General features: G+C 44.7%; 1 protein-coding gene across 1 annotated transcript in view; it reads left to right on the top strand.

Moving 5' to 3' along the window:
- Window positions 1-643: 643 nt before the first annotated feature.
- The window catches only part of LOC120035910 (sushi, von Willebrand factor type A, EGF and pentraxin domain-containing protein 1-like), a gene marked incomplete at its 3' end in the record, with an annotated part of 47606 nt that continues 22223 nt past the window's right edge, over window positions 644-26026 (top strand). Inside the window, exons 1-2 of the mRNA XM_038982377.1 lie at window positions 644-1037; window positions 8748-8924. Coding sequence (XP_038838305.1) covers window positions 644-1037; window positions 8748-8924 — 571 coding nt within the window. The remainder of the gene's footprint in view (window positions 1038-8747; window positions 8925-26026) is intronic.

The following is a 26026-nucleotide window of genomic DNA, read 5'->3' as shown; positions in this document are numbered from 1 at the left end:
GCTCTCTCTATTCTTCTCTCCAGGATTTTTGTGCAGGGGAAAAAAAGATATGTTTCTCTGTGTCTTTAATGTCCTGTCTAATTGTACAGGGATTGGTTGTCAACTGCAGCTAAACATAGTGCTGTGAACCAGAGCCTGTGTCTGAGGGAGTCCTGTCCTGGGTTTCAAATATTATTTAGAAATCTTTGAAATACTTTGAAAGTTCGCTTTAGCCTGCCTAAAGAAGCCAGATGGGTAGTGGTTACACTTTTTGGGACTATCATATTCGTCCCATTTTGCCAAGCAAGCTCCATCAAACACAGATAAAGTATTTGAAATGATTTCTAATAGCGCTTGAACCCAGGTGTGAGGCAGCTGCTTTAGTAGGGTTGTTCTAGTGTTCTAGTGGTTAGCTGACAGCAGACCTATCAGACTAGAGGAGAGGGTCATTGCTGCTTTTTTCTTCTCTTCTCTCTATTGCTTGACTTGCCAATGTCCATTTTGATTTCGGGGAGTAAGTCTCACAGAATTGTGGGGTTGTGTCTGTGTGTTGGGGGGGGGGGGTATGTGCAGTTAACTAATATCATGAATCATTCCATTTCTAAAATGTATCCATGTCAGAGATGTTGGAAATATATTGGTATGTTGGTCTGCGTCCCGAGGAATGGTATCTTTCAAACCACATGAATGTGTTTACTATATTCATGGAGTTACAGTTTTCACTCTCACAACACCTGATCATGATCCAACAACTTCCACCATTCATTCACACGTGTTAATTATTCCAATCCCCCCCCCGCAGCAAATCCTGCGTCACTCGCGGGCCAACGCCACCAAGGTGATCTTCCTGATAACGGACGGCTACTCCAACGGGGGCGACCCTCGCCCGGTGGCGGCCGCTCTGAGGGAGCAGGGGGTGGAGATTTACACCTTGGGGATCTGGCAGGGGAACATCCGTGAGCTCAATGACATGGCCTCGCATCCCAAGGACCAGCACTGCTACCTGGTACACAACTTCGCCGAGTTTGAGGCCCTGGCTCGCCGTGCGCTGCATGAAGGTGAGGTGAATGAGCAACTGAATAGTTTGAGTACCAGTCTTTTCACTCTTTGCTACTCCTTGTCAAGTCTACACTTGTTGTATTCAGCACAATGACGAATACAATTTTATTTGACTCTCGTGTCATGCCAAATATATTTTCATAAAGGAGTGGCAAGGAGTTTAATGATAGCACAAGAGACTGGTACCCAGACTGACCCTTGAAGGCTTGAATCAGGTTTTACAGTACTATGTCAATGGGAGATTTGTGGGAAGGAAAGGTTGAGTGGAAGATGTTTTTCTCAACTTTGCATACAGGTAGCCCATTGTGACTAAGATATATAAAGTGCATTCGGAAAGTATTCAGACCCCTTGACTTTTTCCACATTTTGTAACGTTACAACCAGTACATCACCGGGGTCAAGCTTCCTGCCATCCAGGACCTCTATACTAGGCGGTGTCAGAGGAAGGCCCTAAAAATCGTCAAATTCTCCCCTAGTCATAGACTGTTCTCTCTGCTACCGCACGGCAAGCGGTACCGGAGCGCCAAGTCTAGGTCCAAGAGCCTTCTAAACAGCTTCTACCCCCAAGCCATAAGACTCCTGAACAGCTAATCAAATGGCTACCCAGACTATTTTCACCCCCCCCACGCTGCTACTACTCTGTTATTATCTATGCATAGCCACTTTAACAACCCTACCTGCATGTACATAATTACCTCAATTACCTCGACACCGGTGCCCCCACACATTGACACATTGACTCTGAACCGGTACCCCCTGTATGTAACCCCGCTATTGTTATTCACTGCTGCTCTTTAATTATTCGTTTTTCTTATCTCTTACTTTTTTCTTAATCATTTTTTTAGGTATTTTCTTAAAACTGCATCCATCGTTGGTTAAGGGCTTGTAAGTAAGCATTTCACTGTAAGGTCTACCTGTTGTATTCAGCATATGTGACAAATACAATTTATTTATTATTTATTCTAAAATGGATTAAATCGTTTCCCCCCTCATCATTCTACACACAATAACCCAGAACGGCAAAGCGAAAAACAGGTTTTTAGAAATATTTGCAAATTTATTACAAATAAAAAATGGAAAAATCACATTTACATAAGTATTCAGACCATTTACTCAGTACTTTGTTGAAGCACCTTTGGCAGCGGTTACAGCCTTGATTCTTCTTGGGTATGACGCTACAAGCTTGGCACACCTGTATTTGGGGAGTTTCTCTCATTCTTCTCTGCAAATCTTCTCAAGCTCTGTCAGGTTGGATGGAGAGCGTCGCTGCACAGCCATTTTCAGGTCTCTCCAGAGATGTTCGATCAGGTTCAAGTCCGGGCTCTGGTTGGGCCACTCAAGGACATTCAGAGACTTGTCCCGAAGCCACTCCTGCGTTGTATTGGCTGTGTGCTTAGGGTCATTGTCCTGATGGAAGGTGAACCTTCACCCCAGTCTGAGGTCCTGAACACTCTGGAGCAGGTTTTCATCAAGGATCTCTCTGTACTTTGCTCCGTTCATCTTACCCTCAATCCTGACTAGTCTCCCAGTCCCTGCCACTGAAAAACATCCCCACAGCATGATGCTGCAACCACCATGCTTCACCGTAGGGATGGTGCCAGGTTCCCTCCAGATGTGATGCTTGGCATTCAGGCTAAAGAGCTCAATCTTGGTTTCATCAGAGAATCTTGTTTCTCATGGTCTGAGAGTCTTTTAGGTGCCGTATGGCAAACTCCAAGCGGTCTGTCATGTGCCACTGAGGAGTGGCTTCCGTCTGGCCACTCTACCATAAATGCCTGATTGGTGGAGTGCTGCAGAGATGGTTGTCCTTCTGGAAGGTTCACCTATCTCCACAGAAGAACTCTGGAGCTCTGTCAGAGTGACCATCGGGTTCTTGGTCACCTCCCTGACCAAGGCCCTTCTCCCCCAATTGCTCATTTTGGCCCGGCAGTCAGCTCTAGGAAGAGTCTTGGGGTTTTCAAACTTCTTCCATTTAAAAATGATGGAGGCCACTGTGTTCTTGGAGACCTTCAATGCTGCAAACATTTTTTGGTAACCTTTCCCAGATCTGTGCCTCGACACATTCCTGTCTTGGAGCTCTATGGACAATTCCTTCGACCTCACGGCTTGGTTTTTGCACAGACCAACACTGTCAACTGTGGGACCTTATATAGACAGGTGTGTGTCTTTCCAAATCATGTCCAATCAATTGAATTTACCACAGGTGGACTCCAATCAAGTTGTAGAAACATCTCAAGAATGATCAATGGAAACAGGATGCACCTGCACCTCAATTTCCATTCCAAAATTAAATCTAGAATCGGTTTCCTATTTCGCAACAAAGCCTCCTTCACTCATGCTGCCAAACATACCCTCGTAAAACTGACTATCCTACTGATCCTTGACTTCGGCGATGTCATTTACAAAATAGCCTCCAACACTCTATTCAGCAAATCTATCACAGTGCCATCTGTTTTGTCACCCAAGCCCCATTTACTACCCACCACTGCGACCTGTATGCTCTCGTTGGCTGGCCCTCGCTTCATATTTGTAGCCAAACCCACTGGCTCCAGGTCATCTATAAGTCTTTGCTAGGTAAAACCCCACCTTATCTCAGCTCACTGGTCACCTGTAACGGTCGTCTTTTGGTGAGAGAGTGGACCAAGGCGCAGCGGGTGATGAATACATGATGAATTTAATTGACAAGACGAACACTGACACGAAAATACACTTGATAATTACAAAACAACAAACGACGTTAAACAGACCTGAACATGTGAACTACATAAAACGAAGAACGCACGAACAGAAAAGAACGAAATGAACGAGACGAGACAGTACCGTGTGGTGTATCAAACACAGACACAGCAACAATCACCCACAAACAAACAGTGTGAACAGCATACCTAAATATGGTTCTCAATCAGAGGAAACGTAAAACACCTGTCCCTGATTGAGAACCATATCAGGCTAGTTAACATGAACCCAACATAGAAACACATAACATAGAATGCCCACCCCAACTCACGCCCTGACCATACTAAACAAAATACAAAAACAACGGAAAACAGGTCAGGAACGTGACAGAACCCCCCTCAAGGTGCGAACTCCGGGCGCACCCCTAAAACTCAAGGGGAGGGTCTGGGTGGGCATCTGTCCGCGGTGGCGGCTCCGGCGCAGGACGAGGACACCACTCCACCATTGTCTTTGTCCCCCTCCTTAGCGTCCCTTGAGTGGCGACCCTCGCCCCCGACCCTGGTCCAGGAACCTTCACCAAGGCCCCTCCTAAATAGAGGAGACAACTCAGGACAGAGAGGTAGCTCAGGACAGAGAGGTAGCCCAGGACAGAGAGGTAGCTCAGGACAGAGAGGTAGCTCAGGACAGAGGGGTAGCTCAGGACAGAGGGGTAGCTCAGGACAGAGGGGTAGCTCAGGACAGAATGGTTGCTTCGGACTAGATGCAGCTCCGGACTATATGGCAGCTCATGACTGGAGGGCAGCTCATGACTGGAGGACAGCTCATGACTGGAGGGCAGCTCATGACTGGAGGGCAGCTCATGACTGGAGGGCAGCTCATGACTGGAAGGCAGCTCATGACTGGCAGGCAGCTCATGACTGGAGGGCAGCTCATGACTGGCTGGCAGCTCATGACTGGAGGGCAGCTCATGACTGGCTGGCGGCTCTGGCAGCTCCTGACTGGCTGGCGGCTCTGGCAGCTCCTGACTGGCTGGCGGCTCTGGCAGCTCCTGACTGGCTGGCGGCTCTGGCAGCTCCTGACTGGCTGGCGGCTCTGGCAGCTCCTGACTGACGGACGGCTCTAGCGGCTCCTGACTGACGAACGGCTCTGACGGCTCGGGACAGACGGGCGGCTCTAATGGCTCGGGACAGACGGATGGCTCAGATGGCGCTGGGCAGACGGATGGCTCAGATGGCGCTGGCTAGACGGATGGCTCAGATGGCGCTGGGCAGACGGATGGCTCAGATGGCGCTGGGCAGACGGATGGCTCAGATGGCGCTGGGCAGACGGATGGCTCAGATGGCGCTGGGCAGACGGATGGCTCAGATGGCGCTGGGCAGACGGATGGCTCAGACGGCGCTGGGCAGGCAGGCAGCTCAGACGGCGCTGGGCAGACGAGCAGTGCAGGCGGCGTTGGGCAGACGGCCGACTCTGACCTGCTGAGGCGCACAGTAGGCCTGGTGCGTGGTGCCGGAACTGGTGGTACCGGACTGGAGACACGCACCTCAAGGCTAGTGCGGGGAGCAGGAACAGGGCACACTGAATTCTCGAGGCGCACTATAGGCCTGGTGCGTGGTACCGGAACTGGTGGTACCGGGCTGAGGGCACGCACCTCAGGGCGAGTGCGGGGAGAAGGAACAGTGCGTACAGGGTTCTGGAGACGCACAGGAGGCTTGGTGCGTGGTGCCGGAACTGGAGGTACTGGGCTGGAGACACGCACCACAGGGAGAGTGCATGGAGGAGGAACAGGGCTCTGGAGACGCACTGGAAGCCTGGTGCGTGGTGTAGGCACTGGTGGTACTGGGCTGGGGCGGGAAGGTGGCGTCGGATATACCGGACCGTGCAGGCGTACTGGCTCCCTTGAGCACTGAGCCTGCCCAACCTTACCTGGTTGAATGCTCCCCGTAGCCCGACCAATGCGGGGAGGTGGAATAACCCGCACTGGGCTGTGTAGGCAAACCGGGGACACCATACGTAAGGCTGGTGCCATGTACACCGGCCCGAGGAGACGTACTGGAGGCCAGATATGTTGAGCCGGCTTCATGGCACTTGGCTCAATGCTCAATCTAGCCCGCCCAGTGCGGGGAGGTGGAATAACCCGCACCGGGCTATGCACACGTACAGGAGACACCGTGCGCTCTTCCGCATAACACGGTGTCTGCCCGTACTCCCGCTCTCCACGGTAAGCATGGGAAGTGGGCGCAGGTTTCCTACCTGCCTTTGCCACACTACCCTTTAGCCCCCCCCCCCCAAGAAATTTTGGGGATTTCTTCTCGGGTTTCCGTGCTAGCCGCGTACCTTCATAACGCCAGTTCCTCTCTCCGGTTGCCTCTGCTCTCCTAGCTGCCTCCAGCTGTTCCCATGGGAGGTGATCCTTTCCAACCTTAGCCCAGGGTCCTTTTCCGTTCATGATTTCCTCCCATGACCATTCCTCCTGGTACCGCTGCTGCTGTCGCTGCTGCCCGTTGCCCCGCTGCTTGGTCCGGGTTTGGTGGGTGATTCTGTAACGGTCGTCTTTTGGTGAGAGAGTGGACCAAGGCGCAGCGGGTGATGAATACATGATGAATTTAATTGACAAGACGAACACTGACACGAAAATACACTTGATAATTACAAAACAACAAACGACGTTAAACAGACCTGAACATGAGAACTACATAAAACGAAGAACGCACGAACAGGAAAGAACGAAATGAACGAGACGAGACAGTACCGTGTGGTGTAACAAACACAGACACAGCAACAATCACCCACAAACAAACAGTGTGAACAGCCTACCTAAATATGGTTCTCAATCAGAGGAAACGTAAAACACCTGTCCCTGATTGAGAACCATATCAGGCTAGTTAACATGAACCCAACATAGAAACACATAACATAGAATGCCCACCCCAACTCACGCCCTGACCATACTAAACAAAATACAAAAACAACGGAAAACAGGTCAGGAACGTGACATCACCATAGCAGCACCCACCCGTAGCACGCGCTCCAGCAGGTATTTTTCACTGGTCACCCCCAAAGCCAATTCCTCCTTTGGCCGCCTTTCCTTCCAGTTCTCTGCTGCCAATGAATGGAACAAATTGCAAAAATCACTGAAGCTGGAGACTCATATCTCCCTCACTAACTTTAAGCACCAGCTGTCAGAGCAGCTCACAGATCACTGCACCTGTACATAGCCCATCTGTAAATACCTCATCTCCATACTGTTATTTTTTTTTTGTCCTTTGCACGCCAGTATCTTTACTTGCACATTCATCATCTGCACATCTATCACTCCAGTGTTTAATTGCTAAATTGTAATTATTTCACCACTATGGCCTATTTATTGCCTTACCTCCCTTATCTTACCTCATTTGCACACATTTTTCTCTATTGTGTTATTGACTGTATGTTTGTTTATTCCATGTGTAACTCTCTTTATCTTGGCCAGGTCGCAGTTGTAAATGAGAACTTGTTCTCAACTGGCCTACCTGGTTAAATAAATGTGAAATAAAATAAATTAATAAATACATTTCGAGTCTCATAGCAAAGGGTCTGAATACTTATGTAAATAAGGTATTTCTGTTTTTTACTTTTAATACATTTGCAAAAATCCCTAAAAACATGTTTTTGCTTTGTCATTATGGGGTTTAGTTTTTATTGAATCCATTTTAGAATAAGGCTGTAACTTAACAAAATGTGGAAAAAGTCAAGGGGTCTGAATACTTTCCGAATGCACTGTATATATATAGAAATTCCATCCACGTCTTGCAGACAGTTTGCTCTGTACATCTAGCCAACACATAACATCAGAGTAAAAAAGGACGTAAAATACTTCGGTGCTGGAGTCATCATTTTTCAGACGTCAGTTGCATCGGTCCATAAAACAACAACATGCAGCACCGAAGCCATCTATGCAGCGTCCCAAATGGCACCCTATTCCGTATATAGTCCTATGGGCCCTGTTCAAAAGTAGTGCACAATAAAGGGAATAGTGTACCATTGGGACACAACCTATGTTAGAACCTAGACGGTGGTAAATCTGTCCTGTTAGACAGAGAGAGTGATAAGGTTGTCAGACATTCATCCCAAATGGCACCCTATTCCCATTATAGTGCACTACTTTTGACCAGTGCCCATAGGACTATATAGGACTAGGGTGTAATTTGGGACGGATCCAGTGTGAGCCATGGCAGCCAGTGCATGTTATCAAGCCTGCCAACCCCAACTCAAGCATCAGCCCCTCAGCCCCATAGCCCCCGTTTCAGCCATAGCTCCCACTCCAGCCATTGAGTCCATTGCACCAGGCAAGCTCAATCGAGTGTAGTTAACATTTTTGAAAGTGTTCAAATGCTATTTGAACCCAGGTCTGCTTTCTCTACCTCTGCCAACCTCTGGACCAAACACCATCCTCAGCCATGTGTGAAAAACATCTGGCCCACAATGCTCTTTGATTGGTTCCTGCTTCTCAGAAAGAACAAACAATGGCTCAGCCAAACCTGCTCCCTTTGTCATTATTTATGTATGAGGCAGATAAGCATGTCTAGCCCTAGCTTAGAGTACATGACATTTACACCGGATTCATCAACACAGATGTGTTTATACAGTAGTAGGCCAATTTACGGTAATCTACTCTGTTATCAGGATTGGAGTAAACTACAGTTATCAGTAAAATGACTCAGGAATGTTTTTTCCCACCAGTATATTAAACCTCTTCCAGTGGCCTTTGGTTTGATTAATTGGTTTGCTTATATCACAAAATCTCTCTATCTCCTCTCTATCTCCTCTCTCTCCCCTCTCGCTTTCCCTCTCCTTTCTCATCACCCCTCGCTCCTCTTTTAGTGAGTTGATCCAACCCTCCACTCATTCCCTCTCTTCTCCACCTCTCCCTTCTTTCCATCTCTCCTCTCTCCTTTTCTATGGACAAGCAAGAAGTTTATGAAATGATGAAAATATTTACAAATATCCTCGGGTGACCTTTGACCTCTGCGTCGACCCTTGTCTCCCCTCAGACCTGCCGACAGGAAGTTACATCCAGGAGGACCTATCCCGCTGCTCGTCTCTGTGCGAGGCAGGTTCAGACTGCTGTGACATCATGGCCAGCTGCAAGTGTGGCACCCACACGGGCCAGTACGACTGTATCTGTGAGAAGGGCCACTACGGCAAGGGGCTGCAGCAAGAGTGCACAGGTAGGTCACAGATGTAGGGGAATGTGCCCAGTATGGACCATAGACATAGAGCAGTTTTATATCTATGGTAAGGACAGCCATGTCGACTCTATTCTTGTTGCCTCGTGAATAAAAATGTAAGCATAAAATTACTTAAAAAATAACTTTTTGGAGTGTGGACCCTCTACAATGCGTCTAATGGTTTCATCTTGGTGTGTGCACCAGTTCTGTGCACAGTGGTTTCAAGAACTGTTGTCAATAAGGACATCGCTGTGGTCTTTGGAGAGTGACTGAATGTGGTGATGGATGGTGAAGATAACGGTGTGATTTCAGAGGGTTTCAGCCTGGGCTATCTGACTATTTCACCTCTGAAAACAGACCACTTAGCCCCATGATGCCTGTCAATCAAATTCAATCAAATGTATTCTATACAGTGCCCTGTAAGCTCACAGTGAAAGGACAAATAACCAAGTGTCATTGATTCACTAAGGAGGCTGTGTAGCCAGTCAGTGCTGAGATCCTGATCAACAAATACAGGATTTCCCCAAGGTGTAGGAGCTGACCTTGGAGCCGTGTGTGTGTGTGTGTGTGTGTGTGTGTGTGTGTGTGTGTGTGTGTGTGTGTGTGTGTGTGTGTGTGTGTGTGTGTGTGTGTGTGTGTGTGTGTGTGTGTGTGTGTGTGTGTGTCGATCGATCCTAGACCTATCCGTGTGTAGAGAGGCCTGGCGGGGGTCTGTGACAGACAGTGATGTGTGTTTGTGTGCATTAGGTCTCAGATGGCCTAGCTCTCCTTCTCTCTCTCTCTCTCTCTCTCTCTCTCTCTCTCTCTCTCTCTCTCTCTCTCTCTCTCTCTCTCTCTCTCTCAGTCTCTCTCTCTGTCTCTCTCTCTCACACACTCTGGCTCTCTCTCTCTCCCCCCGTTGTGCTGTTGCTGCCGACATGTTTTAAATACTGGCCCTGAAATGTGCTGAGGGCATCAGGGTCATCAACGGGAACGACTCCCAAATCACAATCAGATGTTGTGGAGACAAGAGACAGTCTGCTTATTAATGGCTGTTTAATTCATTGCAGAGAGCCAGAGAGCAGACAGTGTGTGTGTTTAAGCAGACAGACAGAATCTGAGGAAGGAAGACGCTGTGTGACACACAGGAGGCTGCTGAGGGGAGGACGGCTCATAATGTCTGGAACGGAGCAAGTGAAATGGCGTCAAACACTTGGAAACCATGTGTTTGATGTATTTGATACCATTCCACTTATTCCGCTCCAGTCATCACCTTGAGCCCGTCCTCCCCAATTAAGCTGCCTACAAACCTCCTGTGGTGTGACGCTAGGCTAAACCGCAGGTTACTGCTTCCTGTGTGTCGCTCTCTTCTTCTGCCTGTCTAGCCAATTGGCAGGCTAATCTCACCACCCTCAAAATGTCCAAGGCAGAACTTATATGTTCTATATATAAAGGTGTTATACAAACATTTGTATTTGTATTTTTTGGAAAGATAAAAACAGCAGTCACCTATATCATGCATTTCTGCCCCATATACCGTCCATCGTTAGGAAGATCTCTTCCTCAGGATTTCCTATTGACCTTGTGCTTCTGAAACCCCACCAGGCTTGGCCTAGTGAAAGGTGTTGTGGTAGTTATGGGTAACGTCTGTGCTGCTGTTAGCAGGGTTAGTGTTGTCTAAACTTTAGACTGTGAACTACTAGAGATGGGAAGTAAGTGTTTAGAGGCCTACTACTGTGGATGGGGGTGAATGTCAGGTTCTTCGGTAGCTTGAAGTACTGGACTGAGGAATATTTTAGTTTGGACAGGGAGGAGCTGACCTTGAGCGTGTGTGTGTTTGGACTTGTTTTACTATTCTTGTGGGGACCAGGTGGGGTTTAGGGTTAAGGTTAGAATTAGAATTAGTGTTAGGGTTAAAATTACGTTAAAGGTTAGGGTTAGGAGCTAGGGTTAGTTTTAGGGTTAGGAGCTAGGGTTAGTTTTAGTGTTAGGAGCTAGGGTTAGTTTTAAGGTTAGGGTTAGGAGCTAGGGTTAGGTTTAGGTTTAGGATTAGGAGCTAGGGTTAGTTTTAGGATTAGGAGCCAGGGTTAGTTTTCAGGTTAGGAGCTAGGGTTAATTTTAAGGTTAGGGTTAGGAGCTAGGGTTAGGTTTAGGATTAGGAGCTAGGGTTAGTTTTAAGGTTAGGGTTAGGAGCTAGGGTTAGGTTTAGGATTAGGAGCTAGGGTTAGGTTTAGGATTAGGGTTAGGAGCTAGGGTTAGGTTTAGGGTTAGGAGCTGGGGTTAGTTTTAAGGTTAGGGTTAGGAGCTAGGGTTAGGTTTAGGATTAGGAGCTAGGGTTAGTTTTAAGGTTAGGGTTAGGAACTAGGGTTAGTTTTAGGGTTAGGAGCTAGGGTTAGTTTTTAGGTTAGGGTTAGGAGCTAGGGTTAGGTTTAGGATTAGGAGCTAGGGTTAGGTTTAGGATTAGGGTTAGGAGATAGGGTTAGGTTTAGGATTAGGGTTAGGAGCTAGGGTTAGGTTTAGGATTAGGGTTAGGAGCTAGGGTTACCTGGTTAAATAAAGGTGAAATTAAAAAATAAATAAAAAGGTTAGGTTTAGGATTAGGGTTAAGGTTAGGTTAGGTTTTTGGGTTAAGGTTAGGTATTTGGGTTAAGGTTAGGGTTAAATTTAGAGTTAGGGTTAAAGTTAGGGTTAGGGTTAAAGTTAGGGTTAGAATACGGGTTAGGGAAGGAAGACGCTGTGTGACACACAGTGCCTTCGGGTTAGGTTTAGGGATTAGGGAAAATAGGATTTTGAATGGGACTGTGTGGTGCGTCCCCACAAGGTTAGCTGTACAAGACGGTGTGTGTGTGTGTGTGTGTGTGCATGTGTGTGCGTGTGCGTGTGCGTGTGCGTGTGCGTGTGCGTGTGCGTGTGTGTGTGTGTGCATGTGCATGTATGCGCTTCTCTAGGAGGGACAATCATGTGGAATCACAGAGCGACTTTTTCACTCTGACAAATTGGTTTGATTGAATTAGCTAGAATTGATTAAAGTATTGAGGAAGGATCTTGGGTATGTGCTGTGTGTACAGTAGAGCTAACTGTGTCCTGTCTATTCTCCTAAGGAAAATAAAACATGTCTGGAATGTGATGAGATAGACAGAAAATAGAAGAAGCCTCTTTAAACAACATGTTACTTTGCGTCAATAGAGTCCCCATCCTCCTTGGCCACCCGTCAATTACTAATCTAGCCTGATCCCAGATCTGTTTGTGCTATCATGACCATGACCATAGCAATTGGCAAGACAGCACAAACATATCTGGGGCCAGGCTACTAAGTCACATGACTGAAAGGGAAAACATGACACTGAGTGTACTCCTAGTCCATACCAATAACAGTTGTCAGGTCTAGCCTGAAGCCAGAGAATGGAGAGAATGTGATAGATGCAGTGAGAGGATAACATCTCCTTCTCTTCCTCTCTTCCTCTCACCCTGGCAGGACTATCATAGCCTGGGAGGACAGGGAGGATGGAGGGGGGAGGAGAGAGAGAGAGAGAGGGAGATACAGTGCCTTCGGAAAGTATTCAGACCCCTTGATTTTGTCCACATTCTGTTACGTTACAGACTTATTATAACATTTATTAAAAGTTTTTTCCCCTCATCAATCTACACACAATACCCCATAATTACAAAGCAAAAACAGGTTTTTAGACATTTTTGCAAATGTATTGAAAATAAAAAAACGTAAATATCAGGAAAGTATTCAAACCCTTTACTCAGTACTTTGTTGAAGCACCTTTGGCAGCGATTACAGCATCGAGACTTCTTGGCTAGGACACTACAAGCTTGACACACCTGTATTTGGGAAGTTTCTCCCATTCTTCTCTGCAGATCCTCTCAAGCTTGTTCAATCAGGTTGGATGGGGAGCATCGCTGCACAGCTATTTTCAGGACTCTCCAGAGATATTAGATCGGGCTCAAGTCGGGGCTCTGGCTGGGACACTCAAGGACATTCAGAGACTTGTCTCGAAGCAACACCTGTGTTGTCTTGGCTGTGTGCTTAGGGTCGTTGTCCTGTTGGAAGGTGAGCTTCCGCCCCAGTCAGGTCCTGAGTGCTCTGGAGCAGGTTTTCCTCAAGGATATCTCTGTACTTTGCTCCGTTCATCTTTCCCTCGATCCTGACTAGTCTCCCAGTCCCTGCCGCTGAAAAAAGAGATGGTTGTCCTTCTGGAAGGTTCTCCCGTCTCCACAGAGGAACTCTAGAGCTCTGTCAGAGTGACCATCGGGCTCTTGGTCAACTCCCTGACCAAGGCTCTTCTCCCCCGATTGCTCAGTTTGGCCGGGCGGCCAGCTCTAGGAAGAGTCTGGGTGGTTCCAAACTTCATCCATTTAAGAATGATGGGGTCCACTGTGTTCTTGGGGACCTTCAATGCTGCAGAAATGTTTGGCTACCCTTCCCCAGATCTGTACCTCGACACAATTCCTTCGACCTCACAGCCTTTTTTTGTGTTGACATGCTCTGCCAACTGTGGGACCTTATATAGACAGGTGTGTGCCTTTCCAAGTCATGTCCAATCAATTGAATTTAACACAGGTGGACTCTAATCAAGTTGAATGTTCATGTAAATAATGTATTCTGTTTTTTTAAAAATAAATGTGCAAATATTTCTAAAAAACTGTTTTCGCTTTGTCATTATGGGATATTGTATGTAGTTTGCTAAAAAACTTTAAATCAATTTTAGAATGAGACTAACGAAATAACGTGTGGAAAAATTCAAGGGGTCTGAATACTTTCTGACGGCACTGTATATGGAAGTGGAAAAAGATAGGGAGGGTAGAGAGAAAATGTGAAATAGGGCAAATGGACAATGGGAAAGAGAGAGGGAGAGAGAGAGAGATGTAAGAGGTAGAAGTTAAGAGTCATAGGTCTGTGATTAGCTTGTCCGTGTTCCCTAAATAACTATAGACCCTTTGATGTCCATGATGGTGTGTGTGTTTGTGTTTGTGTGTGTGTGTGACGCGTGCCAGCTGGAGTGAACCCAGGACTCCGTCTCTCTCCATGGGGGGCCATTTATTTCCTCTAAGCTCACACGGTAAATATTTGCTCTCGTCCGATGGGCCGGTCCAGATCCCAGGAGGAAGAAGCCTCGAGGTGAACATAAATCCGACGGTCGAAATAAAAACTTCAAAAAGGAGAAAAAGGAAAGGAGTCTTGGATATGCTGAAGAGGACAGGGAATTCCAGGGAAGAGGATGAATGTTGCAATCCTTTGTTTCACTCTTCCCCCTCCTCATCCTCCTCTCCTATCCTCTAACCCCGTGTTAGGTTTCCTGTGTGTAGTACTAGTAATACACTGTAAATACGATCGGGAAAAGCATTTGGTATGAAACCAGAGGAATGCATGAGAACCCCTAACACTCCATTAATTATCAGAGACTCTCCAGCTCTTCTCTCCTCACACTCTCACTCTGAGTCATGTATCAGCCAGGTCAAACAGACAGACAACAGCTACAGTGTTCAGTATCTCAGGGTGAAAGAGGAATGGTTCCAGAGACAGACAGGGCCTCGAACCATAGAGAGAGAATCGCCAGGCTTCAACTTCAACTGATGTACTCCAGTCCCAGAGAAAGTCAGCGAGTTAGTTGCTTAGAAAGACAAAAGATCGGAGACAGAGCTACGATCTGTAGAGTGAGAATCACTGGGAGAGAATGAGCTTCAGTTCACTGATGTACAGATGTAGGATCTTAATTTGATCACTCTTTTGTTGCTGAGGATTAATGCACAGCAGGAAATGCAATCGTGTAGTGTATTTTAGTTTTTAAAAAGGCTTCTAAAGTTTGTCATTTCCCCTTTGAAATGTCAGACTTGATTTTCCCTTACGAAAAATTTATCAACCCCTACAAAAATGTCCATTCATTAAAATCCACATAATAATTCACATTTGTTGTTGCTGCAGGATTAGACGAGTCTGTAGACGAGTCCTGAGCCAGACATACAGTGACGGAAATGCTAAACTTTTCCACTGTACTTCTGATACCTCCCTGGCTCCATCTGAAAAGACAGGTTCTGGCAAACATCAATAACGTTGTCTTGTAAATGACCTGCTTTGCATTCATTTGAGCCAACCTAAACTAAATATTTCCTTCTTGACTAATACATTCGTCTTTCATAGCTAATCTGAACCCAGGTCAGGTTTTGATGTTAGCTTCTCTGTTTTGACTACCAGGAAAAATCCACTCATAAACTACATTTGGAAGATCATTTTTTTTACTGCACTGTTAATACAGTCCCAAAAGGTTTTGGTGAAGTTTTCGAGATATTTGAGTTTTTTTCCTTTAAGTATATAGTCACATATATGTCCTAGTACGACCCATTCACACACAAACACTAACAACCTGGAGCAACATGATACAGACCATGCCTTAGGAAGCAATACAATACACGTGTTTACATTGTCAGACAACATGCTGCATATATACACACACACACTTCTCCAGCTGTGTCTGTATGTACACAGTGCATTCAGAAAGTATTCATACGCCTTGACTTATTCCACATTTTGTTGTGTTACAGCCTGAATAACCCCCCCCAAAATTATCTCACACATCGACATACAATACCCCATAATGACAAAATGAAAACATGTTTTTAGAAATGTTTGCAAATATATTGAAAATTACCCCTGAGTCAATACATGTTAGAATCACCTTTGGCAGCGATTACAGCTGTGAGCCTTTCTGGGTAAGTCTCTAAAAGCTTTGCACACCTGGATTGTAAAATGTTTGCACATTATTCTTTAAAAAATTATTCAAGCTCTGTCAAGTAGGTTATTGATCACTGCTAGACAGCCATTTTCAAGTCTTTACATAGATTTTCAAGCCAATTTAAGTCAAAACTGTAACTAGGCCACTCAGGAACATTCAATGTCATTTTTGTAAGCTACTCCAGAGTATATTTGGCCTTGTGTTTAGGTTAATGCAGCCACCACCATGCTTGAAAATATGATATGAAATATGAAGTGAGGTACTGTGTTGGATTTACCCCAAACATCTTTGCCACATTTTTGCAGTTTTACTTTAGTGTCCTATTGCAAACAGGATGCATGTTTTGTAATATTTTTATTCTGTACAGGCTTCCTTCTTTGCAATCTGTCATTTTGGTCCTTCTTTTCACTTTGTCAATTAGGTTAGTATTGTGGAGTAATTACAATGTTGTTAATCTATCCTCAGTTTTCTCCTATCACAGCCATTCAACTCTGTAACTGTTTTAAAGTCACCATTGCCGTCATGGTAAAATCTGAGCTGTTTCCTTCCTCTCCGTCAACTTAGTTAAGAAGGACGTCTCTATCTTTGTAGTGACTCGGTGTATTGATACACCATTCAAAGTGTAATGAATAACTTCACCATGCTTAAAGGGATAGTCAATGTCTGCTTTTTATTTTATTTACCCATCTACCAATAGGCACCCTTCTTTGCGAGGCATTGGTTGCATCTTTGTTTGAAATTCACTGCTCGACTGAGGGACCTTACAGATAATTGTATGTGTGGGGTACAGAGATGAGGTAGTCATTCAAAAATCATGTTAAACACTGTTATTGCACACAGAGTGAGTCCATGAAACTTATTTAGGCTTGCCAGGACAAAGGGGTTGAATACTTATTAACTCAAGACATTTCAGCTTTTCATTTTTAATTCATTTGTAAAATCTTCTAAAAACATAATTCTACTTTGACATTATGGGGTATTGTGTGTAGGCCAGTGGCATCAAATCTCAATTTAATCAATTTTAAATTCAGTCTGTAACACAACAAAATATGGAAAAGCCAAGGAGTGTGAATACTTTCTGATGGTACTCTATGTGTGTATGCATGTGTGTGTTTGTGTGTGTCTGCAAAGGTTATGTAAGCGTATCCACGAAGGATCTCTTCCTAAATATGAGGCCCCCCCTTCCCAACAACCAATGGCAATGTGCCCACAGAAAAAAAACACTGACTTTTAGTCCAAAATAAAAGCTGAGGAGTTGCTCAACAAATGTTGGAGCGTCGGTCCAAAACACTTTTTTGGCAGCGGTGACCATCTCAGCGAATGCCTGAGATTCTCTGAGGATATGAAGAGGTCGTAGGGTCAAGAGGGGGTCTCCTAATTTATTCAATTGATAGGCTGGAGGTTTAAAGGTTTAGATTTGTGGATTCTCCGTTGTTGTTGATCGTTGAGGAGGAGAATCCTTGGCTGTATCCCAATATTGCGCTACTTTCGACCTGGGTGTCACATTGTATAAATGATTGGAGACAGGCGCAATAATTCGTAATAGGGGGTTTTAATATTCCACCCAAAATATACAACATGCCATGAAAAGGCATGGGGACAAAGCCCAAAACAAACTCGTATACAAAAACACAGGGCTGTAACCCAAACAAAAGAGCGAGGTAAAACCTCTAATAAATACACTGGATGAGACCCGTAATAACAAGATCACAATAAGCACAGCACGAAAGCCGAAATAACAACGCACAGGTACTCACAGACGCACAGGTACTCACAGACGCACAGGTACTCACAGACCAACGGACATGGGAACAATTACCGACCAAGACAATGGTGAACAGAGGGTACATATATACAATTACTATTCAGGGGAATGGGAATCAGGTGTGCGTAATGAGACAGTTCAGTAACACCTCCGGAGCTGGTGAACGGAATGAGCAGCAGTACCGACACTGGGCCCATAGTGTTCTAATCAAACGTAGTGCACTAGGGAATAGGGTGCCATTGCTTTGGCTCTGTTGTAGTAGAGGGTGCCAGTGCCCCTCTCTCAGTCAATGGACAGATGGACTGAAACAGGACCAGACTGGCCTGGCGCTATCAGAGAGACAAACGGACGGATGCACAGAGCGCATTGGCTGAGTTATCTGAATGAGATCTATGGAGAGAGACCGAATGTCAGTGTTAGAATAGAGACATGGAATATGGGATCCTTGTTAGAATCTAATGAGTAGTACATCTGATTCACAGTCCTGTACACTGAGTATCACCTATCACCATCAGGACCACCAGCATGCGCCTCTTTAAAAGACATATAGACTATTATAAAGGTTTAATTGATGCCTTTGAGAGAGGGGGACTGTGATGTAGGACAGGGACATTGTGAAAACCCTGTAAAACAAACATAGCTGTTGTCGTAAAATGAGAGAGAGAGAGAGAGAGAGAGAGAGAGAGAGAGAGAGAGAGAGAGAGAGAGAGAGAGAGAGAGAGAGAGAGAGAGAGAGAGAGAGAGAGAGAGAGAGAGAGAGAGAGAGAGAGAGAGAGAGAAAGAGAAGAGAGGAAGAGGTGCAGTCTGGGATCCCACACACCTGAGTTGTCGGAAAACTGTGGCACCTCCCAGGCGACGGCCTCACTGCATCATTAACACTCCCCCATCCATCCCTCGTTCCTCCATGTCCTCCCTCTCTTCCCTTCTCTTCCACCCCATACCACCACCATCAACCATAAAAAGAGGAGTGAGTTTACAGGGTGATATAAAAGAGCCATTACACACATTAGAACCCCCCCTGTTGAATGTGCTCTAATTCCTCCTCCTGGGGGCCCAGGTACAGTGGACGCTCACACATCAAGGAGGCAAAGATAGCACCAGGCATGCTACACAAACATGATGTCTATAAACATGCTAAACACACACACACGACGTCTAATAACATGCTAACAACACACACGACGTCTAATAACATGCTACACACACGCACCATCTACAAACATGCTACACACACAATGTCTATTAGCATGCTACACACACACGTCTATTAACATGCTACACACACACACACAATGTCTATTAACATGCTACACACACAAAACATATATTAACATTCTACACACAAAACATCTATAAACATGCTACATACACAATGTCTATTAGCATGCTACACACACACACACACACACACACACACACGTCTATTAACATGCTACACACACACAATGTCTATTAACATGCTACACACACAAAACATATATTAACATTCTACACACAAAACATCTATAAACATGCTACACACACAATGTCTATTAGCATGCTACACACACACACAATGTCTATAAACATGCTACACACACACACGTCTATTAACATGCTACACACACACAGTGTGTTAACATGCTACACACACACACAATGTCTATAAACATGCTACACACACAATGTATATAAACATGCTACACACACAATGTCTATAAACATGCTACACACACAATGTCTATAGACATGCTACACACACAATGTCTATAAACATGCTACACACACAATGTCTATAAACATGCTACACACACAATGTCTATAGACATGCTACACACACAATGTCTATAAACATGCTACACACACAATGTCTATAAACATGCTACACACACAATGTCTATAGACATGCTACAGACACAATGTCTATAAAAATGCTACACACACAATGTCTATAGACATGCTACACACACAATGTCTATAAACATGCTACACACACAATGTCTATAAACATGCTACACACACAATGTCTATAAACATGCTACACACACAATGTCTATAAACATGCTACAGACACAATGTCTATAGACATGCTACACACACAATGTCTATAAACATGCTACACACACAATGTATATAAACATGCTACAGACACAATGTCTATAGACATGCTACACACACAATGTCTATAAACATGCTACACACACAATGTCTATAAACATGCTACACACACAATGTCTATAAACATGCTACAGACACAATGTCTATAGACATGCTACACACACAATGTCTATAAACATGCTACACACACAATGTCTATAAACATGCTACACACACAATGTCTATAAACATGCTACAGACACAATGTCTATAAACATGCTACACACACAATGTCTATAAACATGCTACACACACAATGTCTATTAACATGCTACACACACAATGTATATAAACATGCTACACACACACAATGTCTATAAACATGCTACACACACAATGTCTGTTAACATGCTACACACACAACGTCTATAAACATGCTAAACACACACACACGTCTAATAACATGCTAACAACACACACGACGTCTAATAACATGCTACACACACGCACCATCTACAAACATGCTACACACACAATGTCTATTAGCATGCTACACACACACGTCTATTAACATGCTACACACACACACAATGTCTATTAACATGCTACACACACAAAACATATATTAACATTCTACACACAAAACATCTATAAACATGCTACACACACAATGTCTATTAGCATGCTACACACACACACACACGTCTATTAACATGCTACACACACACAATGTCTATTAACATGCTACACACACAAAACATATATTAACATTCTACACACAAAACATCTATAAACATGCTACACACACAATGTCTATTAGCATGCTACACACACACACAATGTCTATAAACATGCTACACACACACACGTCTATTAACATGCTACACACACACAGTGTGTTAACATGCTACACACACACACAATGTCTATAAACATGCTACACACACAATGTATATAAACATGCTACACACACAATGTCTATAAACATGCTACACACACAATGTCTATAGACATGCTACACACACAATGTCTATAAACATGCTACACACACAATGTCTATAAACATGCTACACACACAATGTCTATAGACATGCTACACACACAATGTCTATAAACATGCTACACACACAATGTCTATAAACATGCTACACACACAATGTCTATAGACATGCTACAGACACAATGTCTATAAAAATGCTACACACACAATGTCTATAGACATGCTACACACACAATGTCTATAAACATGCTACACACACAATGTCTATAAACATGCTACACACACAATGTCTATAAACATGCTACACACACAATGTCTATAAACATGCTACAGACACAATGTCTATAGACATGCTACACACACAATGTCTATAAACATGCTACACACACAATGTATATAAACATGCTACAGACACAATGTCTATAGACATGCTACACACACAATGTCTATAAACATGCTACACACACAATGTATATAAACATGCTACACACACAATGTCTATAAACATGCTACAGACACAATGTCTATAGACATGCTACACACACAATGTCTATAAACATGCTACACACACAATGTCTATAAACATGCTACACACACAATGTCTATAAACATGCTACAGACACAATGTCTATAAACATGCTACACACACAATGTCTATAAACATGCTACACACACAATGTCTATTAACATGCTACACACACAATGTATATAAACATGCTACACACACACAATGTCTATAGACATGCTACAGACACAATGTCTATAAACATGCTACAGACACAATGTCTATAGACATGCTACACACACAATGTCTATAAACATGCTACACACACAATGTCTATAAACATGCTACACACACAATGTCTATAAACATGCTACACACACAATGTCTATAAACATGCTACAGACACAATGTCTATAAACATGCTACACACACAATGTCTATAAACATGCTACACACACAATGTCTATTAACATGCTACACACACAATGTATATAAACATGCTACACACACACAATGTCTATAAACATGCTACACACACAATGTCTGTTAACATGCTACACACACAACGTCTATAAACATGCTACACACACACAACATCTATTAACATGCTACACACAAAACGTTTATAAACATGCTAGACACACACAGTCACACACACAAACTTCTGCTCACTGCAGACTCAAGCCTGACACGTGGCAGTGTAATGCCCTGTTTGACTTTTAATTCACGCAATTTTTGTTTGCCCTCTTTTTGTCCGTGGGCCTCTCGGGCTCTACCCCTCTTTCTCTCTCTCTCTCTCTCTGACTCCCTTTCTCTGACTCTCTCGCTTCTCTCTCTCTCTCTCTCTCTCTCTCTCTCTCTCTCTCTCTCTCTCTCGCTCTCTCTCTCTCACCCTATTCTCCCTTCTCCTTTCACCCTGACCCCTATTTCTCTCGTTTTGTGTACTCTCTCTCTCTCCTCTCCCTCCGTCCTGACCCCATCTCTCTAGGTGTTGTGTTAGTGTCAGGGTGTCAGGGTGTTCTGTGGTCTGTCCAGCGTTAGCTTCTCCAGGGATAGGTGATGAAGAGGGCCACACACTCCATCTGAGGCCCAGGGGCAGGGGTCATCATGGGGGGAGGATTCAGGAAGTTAGCATCTGCACTCTGGAACAAGGCCCACTCTCTCTCTGTCTCTCACTCTCATCTCCTTTCATCTCTCTTTCTCTTGGTTTTTTGTCTCTCTCTCGTTCTCTCTCTCGATCGCACTCTCTCTCAATCTCATACACTCTGTGTGTAATCTCTCCCTCTTTCTCTCTCTGTTGGTCTATCCTTCTCTTTATCTATCATTCCCTCTTTATCTCTCTCTCTCTCACGCTCTTCCCCCATCATGTCTTTTCTGGGTCCCCTATCAGTCAAAACCAGGGCCCATATGAGTGAACACAACTCCTCTGCCTGAACTCAGAGCCAACCCACCCCCAATGAACCCCCCTGTCCATTCCTGACACCCCGGCCTGTCTACACCCCTACTCTTAAAACAGGAATGTTCCACAAGGAAGGAAGTGTGTGAGTGTGTGTGTGCGCATGAATCCTTGCATGTGCTACTGTGTGTGTGTGTGTGTGTGTGTGTGTGTGTGTGTGTGTGTGTGTGTGTGTGTGTGTGTGTGTGTGTGTGTGTGTGTGTGTGTGTGTGTGTGTGTGTGTGTGTGTGTGTGTGTGTGTGTGTGTGTGTGTGTGCGTTGCATATGTATGGTGTTGTACCAGAGGGATTGGACGATGTATAGTGTCCTTTTAGTGTCCATGTTCTCTAGTCAGTTAACACCTCCTGTTGTTTAGGTTGTCTGAGATACAGAACTCTGCTGCTGCTGCTGCTGTGTGTGTGTGTGTGTGTGTGTGTGTGTGTGTGTGTGTGTGTGTGTGTGTGTGTGTGTGTGTGTGTGTGTGTGTGTGTGTGTGTGTGTGTGTGTGTGTGGGTGGGCGTATGTGTGTTGACCTGATAGCCAGCGAGGTGAGACAATTGGTCTCACCAACAGTAGACATGCATAAACATTCTTGAGTATGTTGAGTAAGTTTCCTGTGTGTCAAATACACCAGATATTGTTGTTGTTGGCAGCGGGAGGGGCTCGTTTTGGAAGTGGGCTGCTCATTTGACGGCACATGGAGCAGGCCTTTGCCGAGAAGCTGCTTAAATACCAGCCCCTCGTGGCACTGGGACACCCTCGAGTGGCGGTACCAGCTGGTGGTGCTGATTTTTGGCAGTCTCGGCCACATACACAGGCTTGCAGTGCGTGGCGTCCAGATTGCGGGCCTGACAAAAACTAGGGCAAAGCAATTGACTAGGTACTGCTCTGTTTCAGCTGTCGTGGGCAGTCTAGCTGTTTGGAGAAGGAGGTGCTTTCTGTATCCTTCAGTGCCCTGCACAGAGGGACCTTTGAAATGTTTGGATCCTTTTTTTGTCAATTTGATTAGTGGATTCAAATAAAGTATTTAAAATGTGTGTGTGTGTGTGGGGGGGGGGGGGGGGTGTCACACAGAGTGTGTGTGTGTGTGTGTGTGTGTGTGTGCTTTCTAATTCCCCCAAGTCATCCTTCAGATCACGTAACTAAGAAGTATAAAAACATTCTTAGCCAACATACTAATGAGATTTATATATGAATATGAACAGTAAGGGCAGTTTTGAGTGTAATCCTTTCTGTATATTGCGTCATCATTTTTATTCTCATATTTCTCAGCACAGAGCGTCCTTTAAAGTCAAACTGACCCATTGTGTAACTCATTAACTAGGAACAACCTGTGTTTTGGCTTTTGTTTTGTGGTTGCCTTGCTTTGCTTTGCTCTCACATTGGACTAACTCGGCGTCTTGGAAACAGGAAACGTAGGCTGCCTCTCAAATGGCACCCAATTCCCTATATAGTGCACTACTTTTGATCAGAGGCTCTATATTTGTATTCTGTATAGGCAATAGGGTGCTATTTGGGACACAGCCGTAATGTGCAAGACAGGATAGTTCAGGCTGGCCTTGAAAATCCAGCAGAGGTAAGTAACAATTTGGGTAAACTCAGATTGCTATGGGAATGAAATGCAGTAAGCTGCTAAACAGCTAAACAGGGACTGAAAGACAGATGTTGGACGACAGTTCCTATCCAATCAGGAGGGGAGAGAGAGAGAGATCCGAAAGAGGGTTTTTTCCATGAGTCTCCCCCCCCAGATGCTCTGTTCTTGGCCAGATGGGCAGCGGTATCCTCCCTCCTCATAAGACATACCAGTAGTTCTCTATGGCTCTAAATCTAAGCCTTTGGTTTCGCGATATCTACAATGCTAACATATGGATTTTTTAAAAGATAGTCATATCTTGGATCTTTTAGCTATTTGATTGTGAACTTTAGGACTCCTGTAGGTATAAAAATATACATATACATTATATGACCAAAGTATGTGGACACCTGCTCGTCGAACATCTCATTCCAAAATCATGGGCAATAATATGGAGTTGGTCTCCCCTTTGCTGTTATAACAACCTCCACTCTTCTGGAATGGCTTTCCACTAGATGTTGGAACATTGCAGCTGGGACCTGCTTCCTTCCATTCAGACACAAGAGCATTAGTGAGGTCGGGCACTGATTTTGAGTGATTAGGCCTGGCTCACAGTAGGTGTTCCAATTCATCCCAAAGGTGTTTGATGGGGTTGAGGTTAGGACTCTGCGCAGACCAGTCAAGTTCTTTCACACTGATCTCACCAAACTATTTCTGTATGGACCTCGCTTTGTGCATAGGGGCATTGTCATGCTGAAACAAGGAAAGGGGCCTAGCCCGAACCATGAAACTAAGGGGCCTATCCCGAACCATGAAAAACAGCCCCAGAGAATTATTCCTCCTCCATCAAACTTTACAGTTGACACTATGCATTTGTGCAGGTAGTGTTCTCCTGGCATTTGCCAAACCCAGATTTGTCCATCGGACTACCAGATGGTGAAGTGTGATTCATCACTCCAGAGAACGCGTTTCCACTGCTCCAGAGTCCAATGGCGGTGAGCTTTACACCACTCCAGCCGACTCTTTGCATTGCGCCTGGTGATCTTAGGCTTGTGTGCGGCTGCTCAGCCATGGAAACCTCATTACATTAAGTTCCAGACGAACAGTTCTTGTTCTGACGTTGCTTCCAGAGGCAGTTTGGAACTCGGTAGTGAGTGTTGCAACTGAGGACAGACAATTTTTACATGCTACACGCTTCAACACTCAGATGTCCTGTTCTGTGAGTTTGTGTGGCCTACTACTTCGCGGCTGAGTCGTTGTTGCTCCTAGACATTTCCAATTCACAATAACAGATCTTACAGTTGACCGGGGAGCTCTAGCAGGGCAGAAATTTGACAAACTGACTTATTGGAAAGGTGGCATCCTATGACGGTGCCATGTTGAAAGTCACTGAGCTCTTCAGTAAGGCGATTTTATTGCCAATGTTTGTCTATGGAGATTGCATTGCTGTGTGCTTGATTGTATACCCCTGTCAGCAACGGGTGTGGCTGAAATAGCCAAATCCACTCATTTGAAGGGGTGTCCATATGCTTTTGTATATATTTGGGGGGGATAAAATATTGAATTTGGCCTTTACTGTTATAGCCCATAGAAACGCATTGTATAACACATTCATAAATTGCAAAACAAAAAAAAAATGTATCAAGAGGAATAAGGTTTTGAAGTGCTTTTCCTATATCTTGGAGATATTAGAAAACTCATGGATTTGCAAGTTTTTTTGTTGCCATATTTAATCACTTTGTTTATGGCACTTTTTACACCTTATTAACTTTTGTGCCATTCTTACAGGGTTACCTTCCCCTGAGCTTGTGTAGGTCATGGAGCAAAACAAGTGAGTGAGTGTTTACCTGTCGATGTTGGTGACTTATTAGTTTGTAACTCAAACGGTTCGGTCTGAACAGTCGGTTTTGTGAGAACACATTTTCGAAATTAGGACTTGGGTGTCTGAAAGTTCAGACGACTGCTTGTGGATGTTGTAGAGCAAAACATATGACACTGTTGTGTTCGTGAGAGTCGCTAGCTTAAACTG

This window comes from Salvelinus namaycush, unplaced genomic scaffold (genome assembly GCF_016432855.1).
Source record: "Salvelinus namaycush isolate Seneca unplaced genomic scaffold, SaNama_1.0 Scaffold1149, whole genome shotgun sequence".
In the NCBI taxonomy this organism is placed as follows: domain Eukaryota; kingdom Metazoa; phylum Chordata; class Actinopteri; order Salmoniformes; family Salmonidae; genus Salvelinus; species Salvelinus namaycush.
This window is presented reverse-complemented; position numbering and strand designations above follow the sequence as displayed.